General features: G+C 35.5%; 1 protein-coding gene across 3 annotated transcripts; it reads right to left on the reverse strand.

Annotated features, from left to right (window-relative positions):
• Positions 1-25,935, reverse strand: khdrbs2 (KH domain containing, RNA binding, signal transduction associated 2). 3 transcript variants are annotated; one of them, XR_013328240.1, is made up of 12 exons: positions 24,830-25,935; positions 19,277-19,410; positions 15,615-15,731; positions 13,656-13,802; positions 10,532-10,659; positions 8,286-8,484; positions 4,988-5,070; positions 4,808-4,866; positions 3,173-3,269; positions 1,196-1,239; positions 592-659; positions 1-244 (listed from the first exon to the last, which is right to left on the reverse strand). XR_013328240.1 is itself a non-coding variant. In XM_077730464.1 (9 exons), the coding sequence occupies exons 1-9, from the start codon at positions 24,918-24,920 to the stop codon at positions 3,175-3,177; spliced, it is 1,053 nt and encodes a 350-aa protein (XP_077586590.1). In that variant the 5' UTR covers positions 24,921-25,934; the 3' UTR covers positions 2,836-3,174. The 3 variants fall into 3 exon arrangements, 2 of the variants coding, with proteins under 2 accessions (XP_077586590.1, XP_077586591.1); XM_077730464.1 differs by lacking the exons at positions 1-244; positions 592-659; positions 1,196-1,239 and having other exon boundaries at positions 2,836-3,269; positions 24,830-25,934; XM_077730465.1 differs by lacking the exons at positions 1-244; positions 592-659; positions 1,196-1,239; positions 24,830-25,935 and adding an exon at positions 19,831-19,887 and having other exon boundaries at positions 2,836-3,269.
• Positions 25,936-25,941: the final 6 nt, after the last annotated feature.

Raw genomic sequence — 25,941 nt, forward strand, 5'->3', positions numbered from 1 at the left:
CCTGTGTTCAAATAAATATAAAAATATATAGTACTTCCCATGTTAATCTCAGTGAAACTCAAGTCACTTTCTTCTTACCTAAAAGTATACACAAGAGGACTCTCCTAGTCCAGTTCTTCATGTTGCATTCTGTGCCAAAGGTTGCGCAATGTAAAAGAGTTTCTGTGTTTGTTTATGTGGAGTGAAGGCAAAAGAAATGTGATGACAGCCTCAAAGTCTTTAAGCACCTTAGACTCAAGTATTTCTGCAAAACAAGACAAATACTCAGTGTGAAAAAAATGATCCATTTTGAAAATCCTGCATGTAATCTGAATGGAAGAGGGGGTTTTCATCAATTGAATTCACAACCCCATAAACCTGCATCGACAGAGCGTGTTGGTAAAATAGATTTGTGGAGGCATTTTGAGAATGAAATCTGGCACAATTCCAAACAACTTCAAAAATATGTATACTGTCAACTACTACCATTTCACTTGACACGGATTAAAAACAGAAACACATTAACTTTATACAAATGCTTAACTTTCTCTTTTAAAGTAAGAAATTAATACAAAGTAACAGTTATTGAATCTGAAAAAGCAACATACATACCCGGCACTCCAGAGCAATAATGGGAATTGAACCCATGCTCCTGCAGCAGATTCTGGAATCTACATGGTCTAAAAAAGAAAAGAAAAACATGTTTATCGACAGACAAAAACAAGACATTATCGTTCATATACTGGAAAAATATTTGATACTAATCTTGTCACCAATATATATATGCATATATGTACACACACACATGCATATATATGTCCACACACTAAACTGCAGTTTCCTTGGGTTTAGTTTTATTGTCTTTAATGGGTAGTCAGAGTTATAAAAGTAGCGCTTTGCGACCATTGCGGGAAATTTACAACAAGCCAATGTTTGCAAACTACTGTTCAATTCAGCGGCATAAAACTCAGATAGCTCTTACTCTTGTAAATACTGCTCATAACATGAACCTTTTAAACTGTTTTTTTTTAAGATTTGTGAATGAAAGCCACTGGTAAACCTGTAATTCATTGAATGGCAAATGATTTAATGTCCAAAGATAAGAGTCAAATCTTTTAACCTATCCATAAAAGTGCCAATGATCATAAATGTTGCTCAATGGTATATTCAGAAGTTAATTTAGTGTTACAATGTGTGTATAAATGCATCCTCTCACCTGTTTTATGACTTATTTGTCTTGACACTACAGTGCTTTTATACCTAAAAAAAATGCAAAGACAGATTGTATTCAACATTAACAAATAACAACATTGTAAATACTTTCATGCATGCATGCATAGAAAAAAAGTAAACCAATTTTATCAAAAGACCTGAAATTGAATGCATTATAGTTTTGAATTTCATGAATTTTATTTAGAGCACAGTTTTAGTGTTTGTTTATCATCATTTATTTGTGGTCACATTAACAATGTGGTCTTTATGAGCATCTAATTAGAGGTATTTTTTTATATCAGCAGCAATGTTTATTTTGTAAGGTTTACTTTTTTTGTTAGTGGGTGTTAGAATTAAATATTAATATGTATTTTAATTACCTGTTTAGAGTTTAACTGGACATCAGCGATGAGGTTTAAGAGATCTCAGATTCAATGACAGAAAAACAAAAAGGTTAGCAAAGAGTTTTAGCATTTTTTAATCAGTATTCAAAAAAATGCTAAAATGTTTCACTCAGAAATTGCATTCAGTCTGTTATTGTGTTATCAATAGCGAGATTATTATTTAAGATGATACAATATAAGGGGAAGGGTGTCTTACCTCTTTAACAGCATAGTTCAGTCTGTTTATCGATGTGAAACTTGACAAAATGGATTAAGGGGTGGAAAAACATTAATTTTGCGATTAAGATAAGTTATCATATACTGTCAGGATGTTTAAGCATCCATTTAAATGGAAAATGGGATTGTTTTGCAGCCATTTAATGCAGTGGATTAGTGGGAAGCACGCAGATATTATAATTGTATAAACAGAATTACATTTTTCTCACTGGATTAAATTGAATACAAAAACAAACACATTGCCACGTGCTGTATTTAAAGTCGTACACATGGTGCTGGTGTTTATGTTTGTTTTTATTAAATACTATGTACAAAGAGGAATTGAACACCGAATAAAAGCACTAATTATGAAGAACACACTGTACATTTCTTGATTGCTTTTAACCACAGAGAAAAAAAAATGTCAGAAGAAGTGAATAAATTTCAGTCTATTGGTCAAATTGCTTTTTAGCACCACATTGTTATTTATTGGGAAACAGCATTTAGTTTGTTTTTTAGACTTTAGATGGCTTTGGAGGATATTTTAGGATGTATAAGGCCTTATTCGGGTCCATTATTATCCTGCAGGATCAATCAAATTGTGAAGAAAAAAGTGAACTTTGCAGTCGGAAAATGACGGTATGTTTTATTCTTGACTTATTTTCTCTGTCTTATTGTTTTGGCAAAATCATGCAATTATTTCCAAACCATATGGTGGTTACACACCTGCATTTACAGAACTGTGGAAAATTTTGTGAACTAAAAGTGATGTACAGAAGACAGCCTTCTCATTTTATTCTTTTAATTTTTTTAATTATGAAGATCATGGTTGACTTAAATTAATTTTAATTAGTTGCTTACCAGCGGGGCCAAAATATTTAGCTATATGTAGCAGTGGCGATCTTTGATCAACATGAAATTGGATAAAATTGATTAAAAAACACACATTTAAAAGAAATGAGTGTTTTTTATTTGATATGTTTGCATTTGTGTATAAAGAATTGTTCCACTCTTATCATGATATAAATAATAAAGACAATCTTAATTCAGGGAATTTCAAAGTGATTTTATTTTAAAAAACAAACTGATTTTTTAATTTTTTTTTAAATTGTGCACTCTGTCAGTCAAATATTTCAAAATGACTTACCAACAAATCCTATACGATCTAATTATATTGCTACATCTGTTCTATTTAACCTCTCAATTCAATGAATCTAGTTGTCGCACTGGACAAAAATTTCAAATAGCGTTTTTTTGTGTATTTTTGTCCTCTATTTTTCAGGCTCACTTTGAAAAGCCACAGCTTTAAGGACTTTTGAAAAAGAACGGACAGACAGTGTTTGAAATAAAAAGACACAAATCTCAGGTCATGGACGGAGCACCTTCAATATCGACCATAGGGACGTTTTCTGTATCCCCCTCTTGTCAACTGGAGCACTGGCGCTTTCAAACTAGGACGTGAAGTGGGCCACTCCTCCTCTGGAAAAACCAATAAAAAACATGAGTTAGTACACACAGGTACGTATCATCATATGCATTCACAGAGCCTGAATACATGTGTGCATTTCATCTCATGAGATTCTACAGCAAATTAATTTTACAAGGACTTTGGCCTCTGTTGGAGCTATTCTGTGATTTGACAGCCAGCAGTTCCTTTCTCCCGGCAAGCCATATAAAAAAAAAAGGCGGCCACCTCTTCTGCATGGCACATTGAGCACGATTTCAAATAGGCAAATGTTTATGAGGCAGAAAATAAAGTCGTTGGCCTCTTGGTTTTTGATCAACATCAACACTCCAGTGTGAATTGGGTTTGGTAAAAATCCATTCAAAGCCATAGAAACTCTTATAATGTCACCACCACGTGACTGAGATGGAGTTAGTGTTTTTTTTTTTTTTTTTACAGTAAAAGGCTGTTGCTATGGTCTTTTTTTTGTAGTGAAGAGGGCGTACATCCAAGATGCAAAACACTCCACCTTGCACAATGTGCATCCGTCATTTCCCCAAAGCTCCTTCTGGCACACTGACTACAGTTGGAGCCAAGACGGGATCAGTGGGGAAAAAAAACACATTCCACATAGGATTTTGTGGTCAAAATTTGTCTTTGGGAATGGATTAAAGTCTTGGAATAATTTCTTAAATCAGGTTTTGGCGAAAAGGTACAGGAGTTTTATGATTGCAATGCATTGTGGGAATCTGCAAATAACTGAAGGCATCAAAACTGGGAATTATTTATTTAAGGGGAATCATTGGAAACTTGTCTTTTAGTATTACTGTCAACTACTATCAAAGTATAATGCTTTCAATGTGTTGTGTAATTTTGAAATGCTCACTGTCGTCTGTGTCCTTCAAGAGTGCTACGCCATTATTTAAAAAGTCTTCTCTTTAGTTTGAGTTCATTCTGTGACACCAGTAAATTGTCTGATTCTACATCTGATGCCCTTTTCACACATTCATCTTGAAGGCACCTGAAGAAATTTCAATGAATACAAATGTCTTCGGTCTGATTTTCTGGAGCTAACTTGCAAAATAGTACTCAGGGTATCCTATGCATCCATTATAGAAAACAAACAACCTATTGTTTAGGTTAAAAATAAAATAAATAAAATAAAATAAAAATCACAGATTTTTTTTCCTCTGGAGTATTTAATCATTACTATTTGACTTTCTTTATTGCAGCTATTGATTCCAATCTTAAATAGAATGAATGATTATATTGCATGGTGTTATTTTCTGGACAATTGCCTGAAGCGTCTGATGAAAATCCTCCTTTTTTCCATCCTCGTTAATGTTTACTGGAGCATAATATTATATAATATCCAAGAATTGGTCATTTATGATTCATGGACCATAACCATCACAAATAATGGATTTCTTGATCACATGCATCACTAATGACCATATTACTCAATATATGTGTTGTTTATTTGAGCTGGCATATCAAAAATGACAATTATTGTGAAAGTAATACAAAAAAACCTTTTTTAAACACAAATTTACTACAAACAATTATTACTTACCATAGTTGTTGTAAGATTTGTCATTTGTTACTTCTCCATATTCATAATATTCCGAGTTGCTAAAAGAAAAAGACAGCAAAACATCATTGTTAACTGACAATGTATTAAATATGTAGCTGGGAAATTAGTTAAGAAAATGAGTTACTCCTTTTAAAATACTTTAAATACTGTTGAGCCGACCTCTTTGACTGATTACTGTAGTTATCATCATAAGCATCATAGCTGTCATCATCATATTCTCCGCCATATCCATCGTCGTAGCCCTGCAATGGAGGACAATATTAGCAAAACTGAACTCACCACTCACCTTTTCACACTTAAAGTGGATCAAATTAATAAATAAATACTTACTAATACAGACAATGTGCAGAAAAAAATTCCCTGTTGCTGGTATTGAATATGCATGTTTTTTTTATATTTGAGCAAAATTAACAGTACTTTTTGAGCTATCAAAGACTTTTAACTTCAAATATGTAGAGCTTAGAGGCATACATAATTCAAAAATATATCACCTTTGTAGCAAATTTTCCCTAAAGATTTGGGTTTACCTTTTGAACACACTATTGGAAGTGACAATGTCCCTTTGTAACCTCTAATTAATGGGACATGTTTCTTTAAGCCTGACACTCATCTGTAAAACTAAAGGAAATAGACGCTGCCTTTTATACAGGATGACAGGAATAAATGAAATGTTAACACAAAGGTTGAAGGTTGTTATTGGGCATAATTAGGACAGCAAGGAGTTGAAGCCCTGTAGCTGTGTGCTTCATTATCAGTTGACAACCTGCTTTTCCCTCGACAGTGATGGATCTTCACGCCGTTATGCCTTCGAATGTGTTGCTTGCAAAGCAGGATGTGAAACAAAATGAGATTCCCACTATTTTTTTTTTGTCTCAGTGAATAGTTCTTGCTCTTCAGACTTTCTACTTTTTGAAAAAAACCTTTTGTTGGGGCTCATTTATCCACACGATCCACTCAAATTCAATTTTGTGATGAGCTCAATGCATTTTTCACCAATTTTTCAGTTCTGTTATATTTCGCTTTAATTCCAAAGAAGTCCAAATGACGCAAAAAGTTGAGCAAATTGGTTCCTTTCTGAGCTCTTTCTACATCAAGCCTCTGTTTTTAAAAGCAGAAAAAGGATACACTAAGAATTCCAAAGAGGAGCAAAGAAAGTGCTACCGTCCTAGAAAAGCATAAATTTGAAGCATCTCTTCCAAACACCAGTAGGATTTTTCTTCTCATTTCAAAAGGTTGTCTTATGCAGCTTCCACAGACGATTGAGTTCCCCCCCAAAAAAAAACCCACCATACCCAAAATCCTACCAAAGCTCTGTGTTTAATCACATTAGGGGTTTTCAGTCCTGTTATGGTTGGGGGCCTCAGGATTTGCAGAAGAAAGCAATGCATTTGAAATTTTCACCAACATTGTTCACACTCACCTGCACGTTACAGCCATGTAATATAACTATTACAATATAAAACTTTCTGGAATGCACTAGATTTACTTTTAAAGTACTTTTCTTTCGTATCATAATGAGTAATTTTGTAATATAGCAGTAGGATAGTACTTTTTGAATTACTGCTCTTCATCATACATCTATGGATGATGTTTTTAGTCCAATTTTTAATTTTAAAAAGTCTACTTCTTAAAAGATTTATCCATCCTAGTTGATATTGAGTGCTTCACCTATATCCCTCTTAATCATTAGTGTCATAATATTATGAACAGTGCCCCTGTATGACATTTTTAAGGAAAAAAATTAGTCATTTTAGGAGATAGAACTAGGAATCCATAAAAAAAAGGTGCTTAAAGAAGTCCAATAAGGAAATTGCAAATGCGAAAAATGCATTCCAAAGTTTGGAATTTATCTTTTAATCACACTGTATGGGTTTGGACTCAATTTTCTAAGCAAAGTCACATCAAATTCTTAATTAATGATCACATCTTTAATGACATAGTTAAGAATGCGCTGTAAATCACGCGCGTTACCCGAGTAGAGTTTATTCTAGGACACATAGCCCAAATACACTAACACACTCTACTCCTCTTTAAGCCTCACTCTACTTATTGCTGTTAATGCCCTCCAATCCTAATTGTGTTCTTCTAAAAGCCAAAACGATACTATTATTTGACTACATGGCACCACGACAGAGTTCACTAATCCCCGACAGTCTCTTGAGAGGTTTTCGGTGACACCTATGCTCTCAATAAGGGGAAAACATCAATCACATGATCATTCGTTCACAAAAGGGCGATGACTGTTATTACATGCATACATGTATATATATTATATATAGTTTATGATGAAGAAATACTATTTTTTCTTTCTCATCACGTTTGGGTCCCGACTCATCTTTATAGAATGAATTTCAAACACTGCCATTGTCCAAAATTTATATTTTCAAAGGTATTGTGCTAATTCTTTATTGAACATTCCATTATTTCATTCTATTCATAAATGTCTGAGTGGTGTCCATAATGCATTCGCATTAATGCCAGATACGTTGTAGCATACTGATATTCGTAGTGGGGAAAAATGAATATTGAATTCATAAATTATGAACAGGCATGGCCACATGATAAGAACTACCTTTCTTGTAGTTTCTCTAAAAGTTGTACATCAATTTAATGGTGCCTGACACCTTGACAGTGTCCATCACTAAGAAATTGACACAATATCCAGAGTGGCTGCATAATTTTGGAGCCAAATATGCCCTTGAGGAACCATTTTTTGGCATTTTATCGGCTTGGTCAGGATGTTGGGTTTGGCTAAAAGAAAGCCATTATAGCATCCCTATTCAAAGTCACGGGGGTAAAAATGCAACTATCAAAGTACGCTCCAAGTAAATTGTACAGTGTAGAAAAAAACAGAGAAAAAAACTCCCGTCAATGTAAGATATGAGAGAAGAAAATGTTCAGGACAAACTCATCTTGGTCCTGTAATCCCCTAGTCTCTGTGCTCCCAACCTCCTTTCCAACCGCCAATTACAAAGAGAAGAAAAGACGCGTTTTTTCACTTTGGAGAAATAGGCAGGCTCTACATCACAACTCAATTTGGTTTGGTAATGAGACTGTGCTTTTGCATCTCCCTGTGCAGACAGCCCAATCTTCACATGCCTGCACACAGGGGGGTGGCTTTGCTTAGCGGGAAGCCTTGGATGGTCTCGACTGGCAAAAGTCTTGCCTTTTTAATGTTTGGGTGGAACTTGGAGAGCACCTTTAAGATGTAAAACGCCCTTGGAAAATGGCCCAAACTTCAGATTTTTCATCTTTTATTTCTTCAAAGTGATATTCATATCAATCACCGTTTTTTCTTCTAAATTCCCTGAACAACTATTGGTTCAAATGTGATAAGTACTTAAAAGATGTTAACTTATTAATGTGAGTCAGCGGATTAAAATAAAGCTGACTTACAGTTAAACAGCAATTATGATCAGATCTGATTTTTTTCATAAGCAAAGAGGATTCCACTCACAAAGTCGTCGTAGGAGTCGTGTGTCACCACGGCCAATGGTGGAGGTCGGTACCCTCCTCCGATTGCCGCCGCCGCCGCTGTTCCCCTGGCCCTCGGCGGGTGAGCCTCCCTCGTTAAAACGGGCGCCGCGAGCTTGCCGTGTGTCGCGGCAGTCGTCCCCCGAGGCGTTGCCGTACTCCTTCCCGTGTTCCTGCGGGCCCTGAACAAAGCATGCAAGTATGAGAGCTTGGCATTGATTTTCCTTGGGAATGCCACAATGCAAGTTGTGTGTGAACAGTCTGCAAATCGCCTGAAAATCGGTTTTATCTGTCGGCTTGCAGGAAAGTATGTCTCGGGTGAAAGCTGAAATGAGCGTAAGCTCAGACCGTATTTAAGGCTTGTAAAGCTGGCAGGATGAAAAGTGTCATTGTTGAGATATGATACTGTATAACGACAAAACTACTCTGCCAAGGCCAAACAATGATGCACTAAAGTGCTTCATATATAGGCTGTCGTAAATTGTCAATCATTTGTGATCCAATTTCGCTCAACTTATTGGTGGCCATTGATGTCTTTTCGTCAACTGGAATCCAGATGTTTACTGGCACTGATGTGTTCTGTATTTACTACGTCAAGTATATTTTTCAACAAATAAGTCTGGAAGAGGCTCAGGTTTGAAAAACAGATTGATTGTGAACTAAAATCATGCAGTTTGAAGTTAAATTGCTTTTTATTTTGAGATCAGTCCAGATTTTGAGATAGTTTGAGTGGAATTTTGGCAATGGACCCATTGGAAAAATATGCCATAATAATATAATTATTCAGTACATAGTGTCTCAATAGAATTTGATATTGAATACTGGTTAGAAATATTGGCTGATGTAGGTATAAAGATATTTACATCACGTGGTATTTGTAAGTGAATTCAAATGTCTATATTTATATTCTGTCTGACATAAATTTACATGGGAATGTGAATTAAAAGACTTTTACGTACATCGTTTTTTTAAACAAATCTACATTTTCATTCTATATGAACAGAACAATGTTTATATCATACATTTGTCCACACATGAAGAAACAAATTTGCATCAATTGTCCCATTAAATATTTACTGTTGAGTGAATGTTAGTCAAAGTAGAGTTTAGAAAAATGGCCACTGCATTATTTATATTTGGGTGGGGCGTCTTGGCGCAGGATGAAAAAAATTACTGCCAGGGTTGCAGGTTGGATTTAGCATTGCAAAACAGTCTATTGTCCTCTAACTTTCATTTTAATGCAGGTAGGCTGGAATAACCTTTTTTACAGTGGTATATTCTCCTCTAGGTAACAGCCTCTTGTGAGCCAGAAATGCGGCATCTCAAAGGGGTATTAGCGGTGTATATTTTTCACGGAGATTTACACTAATTGCTTATCAGTGTGCTATAAGCAGTAAATCTGAGTAGGAAAGTGCTGTTGGTGGTGCTGAATATTTTTCTTGTTGTTTTGAGCATTCCTTGATACTGCTGGAATTAGCAGGTCTACTTATGGCACCAAAAAATTCCAAGACCATACCGGTTTGTTCCAGTCAGATCACCACCGGCTGTTATACTGCCGATAATTTGCTCTCATAAAGAAATAAAAAGCGCCTAAGAGCAACCTCATTCAGGAATAGGCTAATGAAATGTTTTGTTTGATTCACATTTAAAGAGACATCATTCTGATTATGATGGCATTGCAAACATCAAGGTAGTAACACAATCTTTGGATCACAATAACATTTCTCGATATGATGGAAAATTCAATAAAACAATAAAAAAGGGCCAGTTGTGACCAGGGCTTCTCGTGAACGGACGTTTGGTCACCGGTCTTTTGGTCGCCGGTCAAATGTACTTACATATTAAGCAGTACTTAGATATTAAACTCTCTCTCTCTCTTAAATATTAAACTTTCTCTCATGAATATAATTTTGAGAGCTGGTTTCAACAGTAAACTCTCTGCCACCATTTGACCGGCGACCAAAAGACCCGTGACCAAACTTCCGGCGACCAAAAGACCCGTGACCAAACTTCCGGCGACCAAACGTCCGGCGACCAAACGTCCGGCGACCAAACGTCCGGCGACCAAATGTCCGAGCACCGGGATTCTCATTGAATAAAATAAATGATCAGCATTGGAAGAAGTCTCGTTATTGTCATCGTATGTAACAAGGACTCAATGTTTCATCCATCTAGTGGATTATCCTTCATTACATGACTGATTGATAGAAGCCTTTTAAGACATGTTACCTGGTAGATACCGCAGTTGTTGCCCGAATGTTTCTTCCCTGTACATTCCTGCCTCTGTTGGACTCATCAGAACCGTTCAACAGTGAAAGCTCTCGTAGTTGTTCCTGTCTAATCTCATCATTATAGTCCTGTAGAAGCAAGAAAAACAACATGTCCCATTTATTAAAACACAACATGCATTTCTGCTCTGACTGCCAAGATGGTCCAAATAATAGCTTCTGTCATTAGTGTTTAACCATCATGACAGATTTTTTTTCACTGCAGTGAATGGAAAAGAAAAAGTGGACCCAATTTATTTTGCATTCAACACTCTCTATCCCCTGAATTTTCCATCTCAGACTATTCATTTGTCTTTGAAAAAAACTGCCTCAAATTGAAGGGTTCAACACTTTTTGTTGTATAAAATAGGCGAGAGCCTTTTAAGTCAACAATTTGCAAGACAAGATATCATTACGTAGATCGGCAGAATGCATCATCTCATCATTTGTGACAAAATGAACGTGGTTAATTCAAAAGAAATGCCAAGTGAACATGATTGGACACTCCTATCTTAATGGTGTTGTTGACAGCAACAAAGCAGTCAAAAGGCATGTTTTCTATAAACTCTTTGGCAGACATATGATATTAAAAACAAAATCAATGAATGACACAATAGTATATATTAAAATGTCTGACGTACTCTATGGCAGGTTGAAAGAATCATAACAAATTTTGTCACCTCAATAATTCACATTTTGTATTTCATTTTGTGGTTAACTATGGTTACAAAGTAAATGACCAAAACTAAATGACAATATTCCATCACATTAAATAAATTGCTGCCTTTAGACTTTTATTTTCTGTAGTTATTCAGTTCAGACAGTGAAACATTTATTTTAATTTATTGACTGAAATAATATTGACTTAAAGCACAATGTTTCATGGGGTCAGATCAATATGAGATGGCAACTCACACACTGTTTTCCCATGACCACCAACTATGTACTTTAATTATGGCATTTGAATAGTGCAGTCTATATCTACAAGAAAAATAGGACGTGGTTTAAATAATTCAGTATACACATGTATTTTCTTTATTTGTTCATAAATTTGGAGGCGATCGCCTTTGCAGAATATTAAGTCGCCCAAAAAAAAAAACATTAGTTTCTCAGTGCACTGTTGGTGTTGCACTAAAAATTCAGTGAAGTATTGTTCAAGTTATTTTTGCCATTTGGTTTTAATAGAAGTACTCAGCAATTTTAGTATCTTAGCTATAATATTTTGTAGGTCCAAATTTAAACATTACATGCTAAAAAATTTAAGATATCATTCAAGAATGGGATTTGAGGGGCTATATATTCAATGCAAGAATATAGTATCTAAAAAAAATGTTTTTTTGTCAAGAATAAACTGTTTTCGCTTTGGTTCAGCACTTCAAAAAAACAACTTATCCCCCACAGTACAAACTGCAGCATGAAGGTGTTTCAGTACATAATTAAAAATGTCTGTATTTTCCACACTCAATTTTTAGATGCGTACATCATGCATTTATAAAAAAAAAAATCCCCAAGCCGAGCATCCAAAATATTTGACACGCCGCACGCTCGTTCGTGAATTAATATGGCCGAGAGCGTTCTGTTGGTTTGAACTCAGACTGGCAGGTCTTTTAATTGGAAATCTGGCAGTTTATTCAAAGCGCTATAAATGTGCCAGACCTTGTAAATGTTGACTGTTTGACGGAGGCGTTAGCGTGACTACATAAGAGATAAACCGTGCTGGGTCTCTTTGGGTCAGACTGTTTGCTCACAGAGATTAATTTTGACCGTGTGTGATGCTACTCGTCCAGGATGTTGAAAAGGTTAAACCACCACACAATGCCAGTCATGGTCAGTCAAGACAAGACTTCGTAAACTGTTTAACCTACTGGCTCCTCTGAGTGTTCTTTCATTTCCAGTTTAAACACAGCAATCTGTCCTGACAACCGATAACCCTGTGCAAACGAAAGATATTGGCTCCTTATATTTTGTCCAAAGTACAGTAAATCCAGGTGAGAATTTCAAAGTAACGAAAGAAAAAAATGAGGAAATACAGATTTTTCTACATTTCAATGCACGAATAGAACCCAAAACAAGTTTTTTCCGCAGAAAAGCTTATTCATAAAGTCCTTTTAAATAAAAAACATGGCCTTTGTTGTTGTCCTCGCACATGTAGAAGAGTGACTAAAACTCCTGTCTGCTCCATCGACAAGCTATCGCTGCTTTATGCTCTGCAATTACTCTTCTTGATCTTATTATCACATCAACACTGGTTAAGACTCTTAAAGACGCTGCTTGGTGAACATAAATCTTCACAGAACACAGTGGGCATTGTTCAAGAAGCTTATCAACAAAGAGACTTTGCTAAAATCCCCATAATACGTGCTGTCACATTGAACTTCTCTGTGAAAAATGATCTCTGGAGCACATTTTGAGTGTTGTTTATCTAACATCCACCCACCTGCAGTCGTCCCAGGTTGCCAGTTTGCTAAAAAAAAATTGTCAGATCTCTTTGCAGGGTAAAACTAACTTCGCCCATGCATGCCAACTAATTATACAGAACCATTTGTTTTGACCTAATTTGGCTGAGTATGCAATGCGGCTCTATGGATAAACTCTATTAGCTTTAAAGTAAATGTTCCTATTAACACAGCAACCAACCACTATGCCTTTTGTTGAACGTTAAGAATGCAGATTCATATTTCTTTTCATATTTTTGCACAAGTCACAAACTAACTGCCCACCTTGAATTTTTTCAAGGCTTTTTCAGGCTTCAAAATGTTCTTTGCAAAATGAGATTTAGTATGTTTACATCTTATAGTCAGAATAATTACATAACTGACCCCTGACTGAATATTGTACTCTCTCTTTATGTCACCAAACCTGACATAAACATTAATTAATTCATTTTCAACATCTAAATGCCTATGTAAACTGAATCCGGGTTAAAACAGGACTACATCCTAATCTGGTCGCCAGTTTTTGCAGGTTGCACACGAAGACAAAAACCACTTGACAAACAATTAAACAAAGTTCAATGATATTTCAGCAAAAGTTCTACAAGGGATTAAGCAGCGCTTTGAAACAAAGATGTAAAATGGTTCACTTACTGGAACAAGGAATTTTTTAATCTCTTCCAAAGCGTGACTCATACGGGAATAGGCTTCGCCCGGTGGAGCAAAGACTTCAATTAAAACATGAAGATCGTGGCTCAGATGTGCGTATTTGGCCTCTCTGCTGTTCCTTAATTCTTCTTCCTGGGAGAGGAATCCATGCATTAAAACAGTGGCTACAAAATTGTTAATATATGCATGCACATGCCGAATAATTCAGCAGATAAAGTTATTTGAGCAAGTTTTATACACTACTCTGAGAAAAGTTAAACTTCAAATTTAGAGAAAAAAAATGAGCCTGGGATCAAAGAATTAATCCCTGAATTAATCTCAGCATTTTTTTGCTACTTTTGCATTATTCATTAAAAGTCACTTTTGTCATCGATAACCAAATCCAGTATAAACTAATGTCTCTTTTCCTACTTTACTCTTTACATATTCTGCTTTATGCAGAAGAAGGAGAAAATGAATACTGGCAATGCTTTTAAATAAAATTCTGCCCCTGCAATTAATCCATCACATTAGTGACAACAAAAAAATGTGCACTGTTAGTGACACACACTGAGCAGAAGGCGACTGATGCAAATCCTAGGGAGCACATCAAGGTTTCAGTGCCATGCTCAAGGACAACCCTCTTGTGGTTAGACCAATTCTACATGCTCTCTTCCCTCTTTTTGTCCAAAATAAAGTAAAATAATTTGTTAGCACTAACCATCAACAACAAAAGGGGTCAGTTAATGGCTGTGCAATGGTGTGCAGCCACAAATATCTGCAAATTATAATCTAGTATTGGAATTATGACAACCTATTCCAATATTTTCTAACAGGTACATTGTGTGCAACTGTTAAAACACAAATACATTTCTCAATCTTGTGAAAAGTCTCATGTCCACAAGGTGAAAAATGTTCTTTCTTGGACTGAATGAACTGTTAATCCGATTGATCCACGAGCACAAGGAAGACTATTGATGCATCCGCCAAACTGATCCATCACCCCATTGGGGATCTTATTGACCCATGTGGGTCGCAACTGAATGAGGTAGTAGACACAATCACACCCAAAAAAGACATTGAGGCAACAATGGACACACTGATTGTGGTGGTCTTTGGAAACAGAGCCTTTGCACAGTTTTTTTAATGTAATTTAGTGTATCATAAATTTCCTCTTCTAAAATTACCATAAAATGAAATACCAGATGAGACTTTCCGATTCCTTAACATTTTACTAGTTAATTAACTTAGCAGAGGAGCTAAAGCAAATTAAAACTGAAGATTGTTCAAGGCCTTAAGGCAAACTCCTTGGTAACGGAAAACTTGAAAATTTGATTTCAATCAGTTCCAACAAAACCTTTTTTTTACTTTTTTTTTTATAGTTGACTTATTCAAAACATTGTCCTTGAACAAGTTCTAAACTCAGGTGATAAAACACTGTTTTTTTTGTCAAATTGTTCTCTAAATCCCAAGGAAGGTTACACTACTCCAAACACAATTCTTTGACAATATAAATATAAAATAAACAAAACAAAACTGCAGAGATATACCAAAAAAAATCAGTATAATCAAGTGAGGTCGTTGAGGAAACAATCACTCAGTTTCCAGAATTTGGATGTCTAATTTTTTGCCTTACTAGGAAACATACATACACAGTTGCAATAATAACATTATCCAATACCCAAAGTCATTTCCATGGATTTTACTGCCGGTTTTAGAGTTTACACTTCAGGTGGCATATTAATTGCAACTGAATTCATTGCCCCCTCCACCGGTTGTTGCCAATTATAAAGATTTATTAATCCTTGTATGCTTCATAATTATTGAGACAATTATTAACAGTACAAGATAAGAGAGGGAGGTGAGAGCCATTCATTGATCATTAAGAATTTGATTAAATGTGTGCAATCCAAATGTTCAGCACATGTAGGAATAATATTTCCAAATAAAATGAGTGTATAGTACCTTTCCTTTATCCCTCATGGACCCTTTTCCAAGGATGGACATCTTGACTCCTGTTTCTTCTTGTAGCCTTTTCATGGAATTTCCCCGAGGTCCAAGTAGCTTTCCAACAAAATTAAACTACGACACAAGTCAGAGGAAAATAAGTGTCATGAAAAGGAAAAATATAAATGGTGATATGATTCAATAATTTACACAAAGACCACTTGCCATCTATCAATGAAAGGAAATGGAACGTGAGCCATTCGGGGGAGAAAAAAAAAGGTTAACCGCAAAAGGTGTTTACCGACCATTTGTCATCTTTAGTCAATATAATCTCAGATTCCTTTTACCATCCTTCACAAAAAGATGGTGTAATGTAGCCGGCAATAAATCAATATAATTGTGCTTTTTCTGTCGCACACTAAAAGTGACTAGGACTTTTGTCCGTTATTCAGTATTAAATGCCTTTTCCTATCTTTGGCTTGAACTCTGCCCCTGCTGGACATGAATCTTATTCATTTGAGGATCATATGTGTCATGCAGGCGTATAAAAAAGGTGAGGAAACATGGGATGAAACCAATAACATTCCTGACTGACTGTTCTAGAGGTCAGTGTTGAGATAAAGTCAGAAATAATGAGTTTCCTCCCTGTGGAAATTAAGCAATAGTATCCAGATGACAAACGATCAGATTCAAGCCTCAGGGCACTTGTGCTATCATTTCTCTTGCACTGTGCACCACCAGCCTTTGCATTGTGTACTTTCACAAGGCTACTCATGTTTTGGATGTTGCTAGATACGTGCAGTTATTTCCTAAACTATGGTCAAACCCAAAGGGGGATCACTTCAATACTGAAGCAAATCATTGGTATAGTCTTGTTCTTCCATTACTAAAGTCACAGATTAAAGTAGACAGCATTTTACAATCAAAAGGAATACATAGCCATCCAGTAGTATAGAGGAATAGCAATTGTATTCGGACCTATTTTTCATGTACTAATCTTCGTACTAGTTTGTATTTGACCTTCAAATGTCTGTTTTCAGAGTGAAGAGACCACCTCCAGAAGGGAACAGGTGGTCATCAACCCACCAATACTTAACAAACCTAACCCAAATGATATTAACCTTCTCACAAAACAACCTTCTCCCGCTGCGGCTGAACTGCTAATAACTCTCCTGCCAGCTGTGGTGCTGCTGTGACTCAAGTCGAACAACTGCACACTCAGCTTGTTTCCTCCAAATTAACATCATCATCTTACCACCAAGGGATACACAGATGAAACCATCCTTAAGAAAATAAAAGCATCCCCGTCGCCCCTCACTTGTCCTCCGATCTGCATCATTAGGGTACCTTTTGGATTCCACTGTTCGCGGGACAGTGCTATCCATCCCTACGCTGGCGGGAAGCTGGACAGCAGATGGCCACGGTAGCTACGGTTTAAACGTATTTGCTGGGCACTAGAAAAGAGAGTGGCCTGTTTTCATTAAGTTAATGTCTAGAGCCCCCTATGCAGCTCCAAGGCGGGTAATTTAGGCTTTAAAGAGTGGGCAGGTACCACTGTTAAATGAGCTTTGAAATGATCCAATGTGCCCCCTGCTGTCCCAACCCTGATAGACCCTACACATTAGAGGGAGGTATACTGAAAAAGTTACAAAAGTACACAGAGACGTTGAAGTACACTTATCACTGAAGTTCAACCATAAAAATGAAACAAATTGCCTCTAAATAAGTATACTAAGTATGAAGTGTTAATCTCCCTGACTGTGTCAATCCAAACTGTGCTTTGTTACCTTATCATGGTCCATTTTTAAATACATTGTCAAGACAAATATCATATGTCTGCACCATGATATCACACTTGCTCATATTTAATTCACAACATGCATGCTGTTCCACTTATCAAAGTACAACCTATTTCCATAGTATCATGGTTCTTTGGGAAACAGACAGAAAAGGAATAGTACTATGAACATAGCAGAACACTACTTACAATTTACAATAATGAACGTTCTCAAAACATGTCTTTCACAAGGACGCGCCACAAATGAATATGCCCTTCAGTATTCACCTAGTAAACAGCTGCATTTTGCTTAGAAACACAGGGACAACTGTGTATTTAAAACTGTATTTTACCGCTTCACCCATAAATTCTACCAAAAATCCTCTAGTCCCCATAATAATTGTTGTTTGTATAGAAAACTAATCTTACATTTCAAAGGCTACCAAAGTCCTACCTTATTTATTAATCTAATCCAAAAAGTCCTCAATTTTAATGACAAAAGATCTAATCTACAAACAAATGCATGCACAGACAATTTATTTATTTTTAAGTGTTTTAGCAGATGCACTTTTAATCAGCAAAGAACTTTCTTAACAATTAATTGCAATCTGCAGGCCAACATGCACAGTAAAGCTGGTAAACATCACATATTTGGACAGCAAGAAAAGCTCAACAATGGCTTATCTCCATTCAAGCACCCCAGAAGAGAGCAGTACTAGGCTCATGTAGTGCATCACCAAGACCAAACACAGGGATTATCCTTTAGCTGCCCTTAACAGCAAACTGGCATTAATCTTTCATGCATCAATTCAAGATATCTGAAACCATGCAGAAGACTTTTCCCAAGTAATATTGTAATTAATTCACATTTAATTATGTTCAGCCAGGAGGGCTGCAATAAGCAAGTAGTATAGGCACTGCAGCACGTCTACAACCTGACAAAAGAGATTTATGATGTCTTGTAAATTTCTCTATTGCTCTGCCACCAAAGCAGGACGTTATTGAATACCTAAGGAAACAGCAGCAGTGACAAGTGAGCTGAAAAATGAAAAGAAGCCAATTAATTGTATGTGTTGTGTGTTTTGTTCAACACTGAGATTTGCCCAAGACCAAAATTCACCAAGACTAAGCCTGTAGGGGAGCTGAGATTAAGATAAAACCAATGCTGAGACGAGGCTAAGACCATGAAAGTCAATTGTAATTTGGAAATTATGATGAGATTCCTAGTGTATGTCAAACCATCTTCAGTTAAACATGTTCATTATGATGTTTTGTTTTTTCCCCATTTTTCCTTTTGTGTTTTCATTGATTTTGATGATGTTCCAAGCATTTTCCATTTGCAGGCTCTGTTGCACTTTCATTAACTATCTAATCAAGAACGGATTTACCTACTGGAGCTATCGGACATTACGGGATGAATGTAATTAAGCGGCATTGAAAAGTAAGCATGCAGCACTTCATTCTTCCATCATGTGTTGGAAGGGAATGACTTTAAAAAACCATCGATGAGGATTTTTTAGAAGGTTTGCTATTGAAAGAAGTTTTTTTCTTGATTTAATGACTACAAAAGAGCCTTTGCAATGAATTTACAGTTAATTAAGAATGAGCAGTAGAAGGCAATCTGTAATTTGTTGATTTAAAATCAATAAACACAGTAGAAACTTCCTCACTATACCACAGATTAATGACTTTTTCAACACTGATCTTGAAATGGAAAGTTAATTAATGTATGGATTTTCCAAAGGAGCTCATTGGGTTGAAGTCCCTGGACATCTACTTTGGTCCAACACAAATTCAACTTCTTCACACTTAAGATTGTTAAGATTTTCGGTTTAAAGTTGAAACCGTCTTAATAAAGACGTCATTTTAACAGACTAAACAGTTGCACATAAAACAATCTTACCTTTGGATACTGTTGAACAGGAATGAGAACTCTTTCCGACAGCTTGATATTCTTATTGCTGATAATATCAAGGTATTTTTTCATTATTCCATCTTTTTGCAGTTCGTCGCCTTCACCTTCATGCTTTTCAATTTCTATAGTCAAGCAAAAAAAATGAGAATACAAAAAGATAAAGAGGATTATATGTTAAACTACATTAGCCAATGTCTATTCTGGCATAAGGGTGACTGCAAAAACTGATGTTAAAATAAAAAATTCTGACTCTGGGGACACTTTGGAGCAATACAACTGTGTTCCCTCATTTCTGTAAATAGGATCACATTACAATACGGGAATGGCGCTGCTTGATGTCATTAGAAAGCAATTGTTTGGGGTGTCGGAGATTAGATCTGTGAGCCCTTCACATTAAGATAATATTTGCAGATCATTGATTCCAATCAAACAGGACTTTGTCTCTGTATCATTTACATGAGTGGGAAACCTCATGCAAATTGGCCCAATGGGCATTGGATGTACACCAATCTTTATGGGAAAATGATTCCGATTCAACATACAGTATTAGCATGGGAGAGACACCCCAGAACACCGTTAATGATTTCCTGCATAGAGCCTTTAAATTCAGTTGATCCACAACTGTCAAGCAGCTCTTACTGGGAGGAGCTGTAAAATCAATAAACTGGTGAGATATCTAGAAATGAGATTAAGAGTAAATTAGGAAATGAAATGCAGGTGTTAGGGCAAGGATGATTGCTCATCATCACACAATAATTGGTTGTTTTCCTTAGACGAGGACTCAGGAATTATTTTATCACTTTGCAAAATTTCTTATCACCACCAAAAAGAGAACATTGCACAGTGCTGTCTTTAGAGAGAAAAAAACGGGCAAAATACCCTAAGTAGCATTTATTTTTCCAAATGGTCGGTCAGTCTGCCACTCAATTTCTTTGGATGCTCTTCACAGTAATCCTGCTATAATGACAGCATTTTCTTATTGTTTTTCCCTATCTGTTTTTCTATTTAATTTTTTTTTAAACCTGTATACACAAAAAAGTACATGGAAGATTATAAGTACTCATTTACAAATTATGTGCTAAGACCTTCCGGCATGGTTAATGATGAAAATCTTTAAATCTTTAATAACATATTAGCATCGCAAGTGTCAGCATGAACTAATGAAAGACACAAGTGCAATTTGTCAAGGCATACGATCTAATTAAGGTCAGTCTAATTTCATTTTAAAGCCCTTGATTTATTACTGATTTGGTCTTGTGCTTGTTTTATTTAAATCAATATTATTTTGTATGTTTACATTTATTTACCTCCTCAAATGGCCATATTAGAGTATGGTTTCTGGGAAGTAATATTGTCTTGAAAACAGGAGTTTTGTAATCCAAAGCAGTGCTTCTCATGTGGTCAGCAGCCTGCCACAAGAAGATTGTGTTTGCGTGAAAGAGAGCCAAATCGGCTTACAGTTGAATAAATATGGCAAAACATTTGCACCGGCGTCATGTTTTTTCTTTTTTTTTTCCCCATTCCATGTGAATGGGAGCCTTTCCAGGGCAAAGATCAAAGGCGCCAAAATGTGAATTCAAGGTCAATGCTTTCAATTCTCGCACAGATTTAAAAAAAAAACTCATTGGGGTGAAAACGAATCATTTCAACTCTGAGTTACTATTCTGGTGCTCTTGATCCGCTCTGATGCAACGGCCAAAACCGCTACAGCATTGAATCTCACAGGAAGAGAATTGTGAAAAGAGAATGGTTTAAAACCATAGGATCAATGTGTTAACTGTACAATACAGGAGTCACACTATATCCAGTTAAACTGCTCTAATTTCATACATAACAATTGTATATTATGCATCAAAGTCTATATGAAAAGGGTCTAAAAATAAAACAACCATTAGATGAATCTGCAATTGTTTTTTTTTTTTAAATCAAAGCCTTTTATTAAGGATGAACAATGTAGGGAACTGCTGAATAAATCAAATTAGGCTTATTCAGATGAAAATATAATGAGGCTGTACTTGTATAATGACAATAAAGGCATTCCAGTCAATTCAAGCTATGGTTTGCAGGATAATCTATTGATTAAATGGATTGAAAAGCATAATTAACATTGTTTTTTTTATGGTTTGGATGGATGAATGGAAAGAATTGTTGGTTGTTTGATGGCTTGTTATTTTTGTTCATGACTGAGCTGCATTTTTTTAAGTCTGTTTGCAACACAGTGTTGAAGTAATGATTTACAAATGAAATCTTGATGCCATTTTTCCAATTCTCTGCCACAGTGAAAAAGTGATTTTGAAAGGCGCAAAAACCAATTATCACGCACACAAAATGAGATGTATAAAAACCAAGCAAATTATGGAAATATAATCATGATTACGTTTCAATAATCTTCACTTAGCCAGTGATGCTTTCAATATAAAATGTTATAATCCAGGATGAATAAGGCTTTGGCTAGTTTGTAAAAAAAAAAAAATTAAAAATGGCCTGCGGGGAGCATTCTTGTGAGTGTTTTTTGTTTGTTTTGTTTTCTATTTCGCTCAACCTATTTGTCACGTTTCCGGCTTTATGTTTACCAAAGCCCAGATGACAGTTTATAAAAAGAGAAAATAGTGATTAATTAGTGGTCACAACACGTATCTGTCATAATTCAACCATTTTTTTATGTATGCAGGATCGGTATTACATTTGGCCAATTTATTTTAATGACTAAATGCAAAGGAAACATGCTGAGTTCAGTGTTTCCAGAATAGGAATACTATATAATTTGAATTTTTTTAAAAAGCTTTTAGTTTCTTATATGCATTGCAGATTCTTTTCTAACAGTTAAAAAAATCTAATCAATTGATAAAAATCCGAATAATCAAGACCAAATGAAATTAAAAAAAAAACCTAATTGAACTTGAATTATATTACATATTCAGAGTATAAAATGTGGATTAAAGATAATTAACTTCTTGCCCTAACAACTACTTTTTGCCTTTGAAACTAAACAATAAAAAAGTAATGTGCTGTTTTAACAGTGCTTTAATGTTCGCCTTCTTTTGTCACTTGACATTGACACATAATTTAATGAAGCATTTTAAACCCTGAAGAGGTACAGTCCAGTTTTTGTTATCAGCAATGCCCATGTCCATTCTCTGGCTCATTTGCTCATTAGAGTTGCTTGAAATGCTCCAGACCTTGAAAGTGAATGATAATGGTGCCAAACATTCTGTATAAGTCGAGTTTGATAACCTTGTCTGCATTATGATGAAAATGTAATGCATAGTTTCACTTTCCCGGAATGTAACTTGTGTGTCCTTTTGATGGATGACATTACAATGTCATTTTTATCCGCCACCTACAACACTTTACAAAATTACAAAAGGCTACTACAATTCAGGCTAAAGCCCTGCATATATGATTAAAGTATGTTCAAATTCAAGTATTTTTCTGCAATATAATAAAATATGATATAATAAAAATCAACTTAGCTACGCACTGCAGGTGCATATTTTGTTGACACTAGCATTAGTTGTTTGGATAGCACAAACTTGTTGTTAATCCTGATTGGAGCTCCAAGCATTTGTAGGGACATGTCAGAATTAATATTCATTGACAATGTCGACTAGATCCAAAGGATATACGTATCCCCAAACAGCCAAAATGTAGTGTTTGTACTTTATGTGAAGCAACAGGAGCAGATATGGGGGTTGTAAGTGTGTTTCCACTGATCAAGGATGGGAAATACAAAAAATTAACAACTACTAAACCCATGAAAGTTATTTTCGAAATTATACGGAATAAAGTCAAAGTCTTGAATTTAGGTAAAACAAAACAAGATTGGTAAATCTGATGGACGAATTAGAAATCTTTCGTCTTGGATCAGTGAAACTTTGACTCCATCGAGATATGGTGTTGGGAATTTTTTTGTAGGTTTTCATAGCCATCCAATCATTTGAAGTAGGCTGGCAGCGAATGAACGAATGTCCATTCGCTCTCAGCCCTTCCACTTCAAATGGATTGGATGTCTACTCGTAAACAGTGATCCCCATTCACAGCATACGGGTGAAAAAAGCCACATTGGACATCTCACATAAGCAATGGCATTAAAATAATTCCTAAATTGACCCCTCATTGTGTTTTTTTGCCATTATACAAACACACATTAAATCAACTGCTTGCTTCATACAAATTAAGAATAAAAACAAATTCCCAGTAGATATTTCCAAATACTTCCACGTAGCTCAAACGTTGTCAGGCAGACTGCAAGGCAGTGATACTATTTGTAATCATACTACATCTGCATGACAGACGACAGACAGTGCAGACCAGTCAGGTGTTTCATCAACACATTGCCAAACACACAAGAGGCGTCCATTCTAATCCCCAGTGTAAAAAAAACCCCACAAGGTACCTACCTATCTCTACATGCAGGTTATTTTAGACTGTCATTTTTTATCTCTGAGTTCAACATTTATTGTTCCAATTTAACAAAATACAAGAACACAGAGCAATTTGCATATATATATATATATATATATATATATATATATATATATATATATATATATATATATATATATATATATATATATATATATATATATATATATATATATATATATATATATATATATATATATATATATATATATATATATATATATATATATATATATATATATATATATATATATATATATATATATATATATATATATATATATATATATATATATATATATATATATATATATATATATATATATATATATATATATATATATATATATATATATATATATACTCTGCATTAGTTTACTTCTATAAATTGTATGGGATGATTAAAAATAGATGTTTCCTATCAAAATAACTGGATTTTAATCATTTTAATGGGGGACAGTTTCATGAATTAATTTGGCACAACTGTAAAATCCTTACATGGGGCTCAGTAACAGCCTAACAAAATTGTGTAGAGGGTGGAAATGAGAAATGGGATATATGCTTGTGCTGAACAAATTGAGTAGTTTTTTCCCCCTTATACTCGTACTATAAAGATGACACATTGCCTATATACTGTAAGTGCCAGCAGCTGGGTGCTCAGGTAAAGGTAAAATCACAACAAACCACCTGTCTTTGTGTTTATGAGCCACAGTGAAAATGATTGCTTTGTGCAAAAACTAACTCATCTTGTTAAAACTTGTTCTACCATTTTTGGTCTGCCTAATAGTTAAAAGGCAAAATAAAACCTTTTTTATGTACAGACTGTGGTTCAATTACACAAACAAAACCAGAGTAGCTTTTCTTACATTTAGTATTGTTCTTAACTACTCAACATTCATATAACATGAACCTCATTTGGAGTGTTATTTCAGACACTTCATCAATAAAATCAGAAATACTTTTACATAATAATTTGCCATCAATGTTAGGAGCCATTTAAGTATCCAGGTGCAGTGTCCTATTGCAGAATTTTGGGATTGTCAATAGTTCACAATAAACTTTGCTCCTTTACTTAGTGAGTGTGAACATAACACATGAAATATGAAGTGACATTACCTTCTGCAAGCAAACGTAGAGAATGCCCAAACTGAGGCTCCAGCGTGTTTTTCTCAGTCCTCAATTCAGGTAAGATATTATTTTGATGCATTCTTATCAGCGGAGATTTGCAACCAGCAGCAAGATGTGCTCGCGTCCGATATTGAGCTCCTTGCTCCGAATGTTGCCAGGTGCAGACTCAAAAGCCAAGAGTTTCCCACCTAAAGCAAAAAAAAAAGGGTCCCAATTAATTTCGTTCTTCAGGGCGTCCGGGATGCTTGCCTGCAGGTGAATTTATGATTCATAAATGTGAGTCCATCTCTTCCACCGGTGGCTGATGCCTCTCCTCTCTCTTCAGCACCCCGCCAGAAGCTTGCACTCAACTGGGTGCGCACTGATGCTCTTCCCCGCCCCCCAAAAGAACACATGCTGGGACTGGGGATGCTCGTGCTGCAGAACAAAAGGCTTCTCTCCTCCCTCCAAATGCCTATACGCATAGAAGTGAATGGGCTCTATGGAAAATTGTAACACGTGTTGAAAACAACAAAGGGAAGATCCATATTGAACATGTACTAAGAACACATTACAATAATGCAGTCATCGGTTTCCATTGTTTTGAATTACTTCGATAGACTGGCTAATGTCAGCTGTTGGCGGGGATATGCCCTGGGATCCTTGTGATACTCGTGAGGATAAGGGGATTGGAAAAGGGATGTTTTTAAATGGAATCAAGTTGTAAAGGCGCTTGTTTTATGGGTGGTGAGAAGTACATTACAGGTGTACACTTGATCTTGGTGGTAGGTGGGGTTTGAAATAAAATAATTGATTATTCTTAAAGGGGATAATTCATTTGAAGTACGAGTAGATAAGATTGCAAATTGATTTGAGCAACGACTGAAACTTGTCAAGTACTAAATAAAGGTGCAATTGATTGTTGTCCTCAGGTTTTTTATGGTATTCTTTGGCAGCTTTTTGTCGCCCTCAAGTGGTCAAAAGTTAGCATTGCTTAAAGTTCAGCACTAAATAAAAAATACATTAATGTACGGATGAAATACAATTTCACTCTACTTAAATTGTGGGAACTTCTCCTGTTTGAACTTCAATATCTATAAGAATTAAAGAGTGTAACTGAG

This window comes from Stigmatopora nigra, chromosome 12 (genome assembly GCF_051989575.1).
Source record: "Stigmatopora nigra isolate UIUO_SnigA chromosome 12, RoL_Snig_1.1, whole genome shotgun sequence".
In the NCBI taxonomy this organism is placed as follows: domain Eukaryota; kingdom Metazoa; phylum Chordata; class Actinopteri; order Syngnathiformes; family Syngnathidae; genus Stigmatopora; species Stigmatopora nigra.

What these genes read in the sequence shown, in the direction of transcription:
- khdrbs2 (XM_077730464.1), bottom strand. Translation starts at nt 24,920, where the DNA reads ATGCATCAAAATAATATCTTACCTGAATTGAGGACTGAGAAAAACACG. An exon ending in CCATGAGGGATAAAGGAAAG is followed by an intron (nt 13,803 to 15,614) that starts GTACTATACACT and finishes TTCCTCTCCCAG; the next exon opens with GAAGAAGAATTAAGGAACAG. An exon ending in TACAGTAATCAGTCAAAGAG is followed by an intron (nt 4,867 to 4,987) that starts GTCGGCTCAACA and finishes TTTTTCTTTTAG; the next exon opens with CAACTCGGAATATTATGAAT.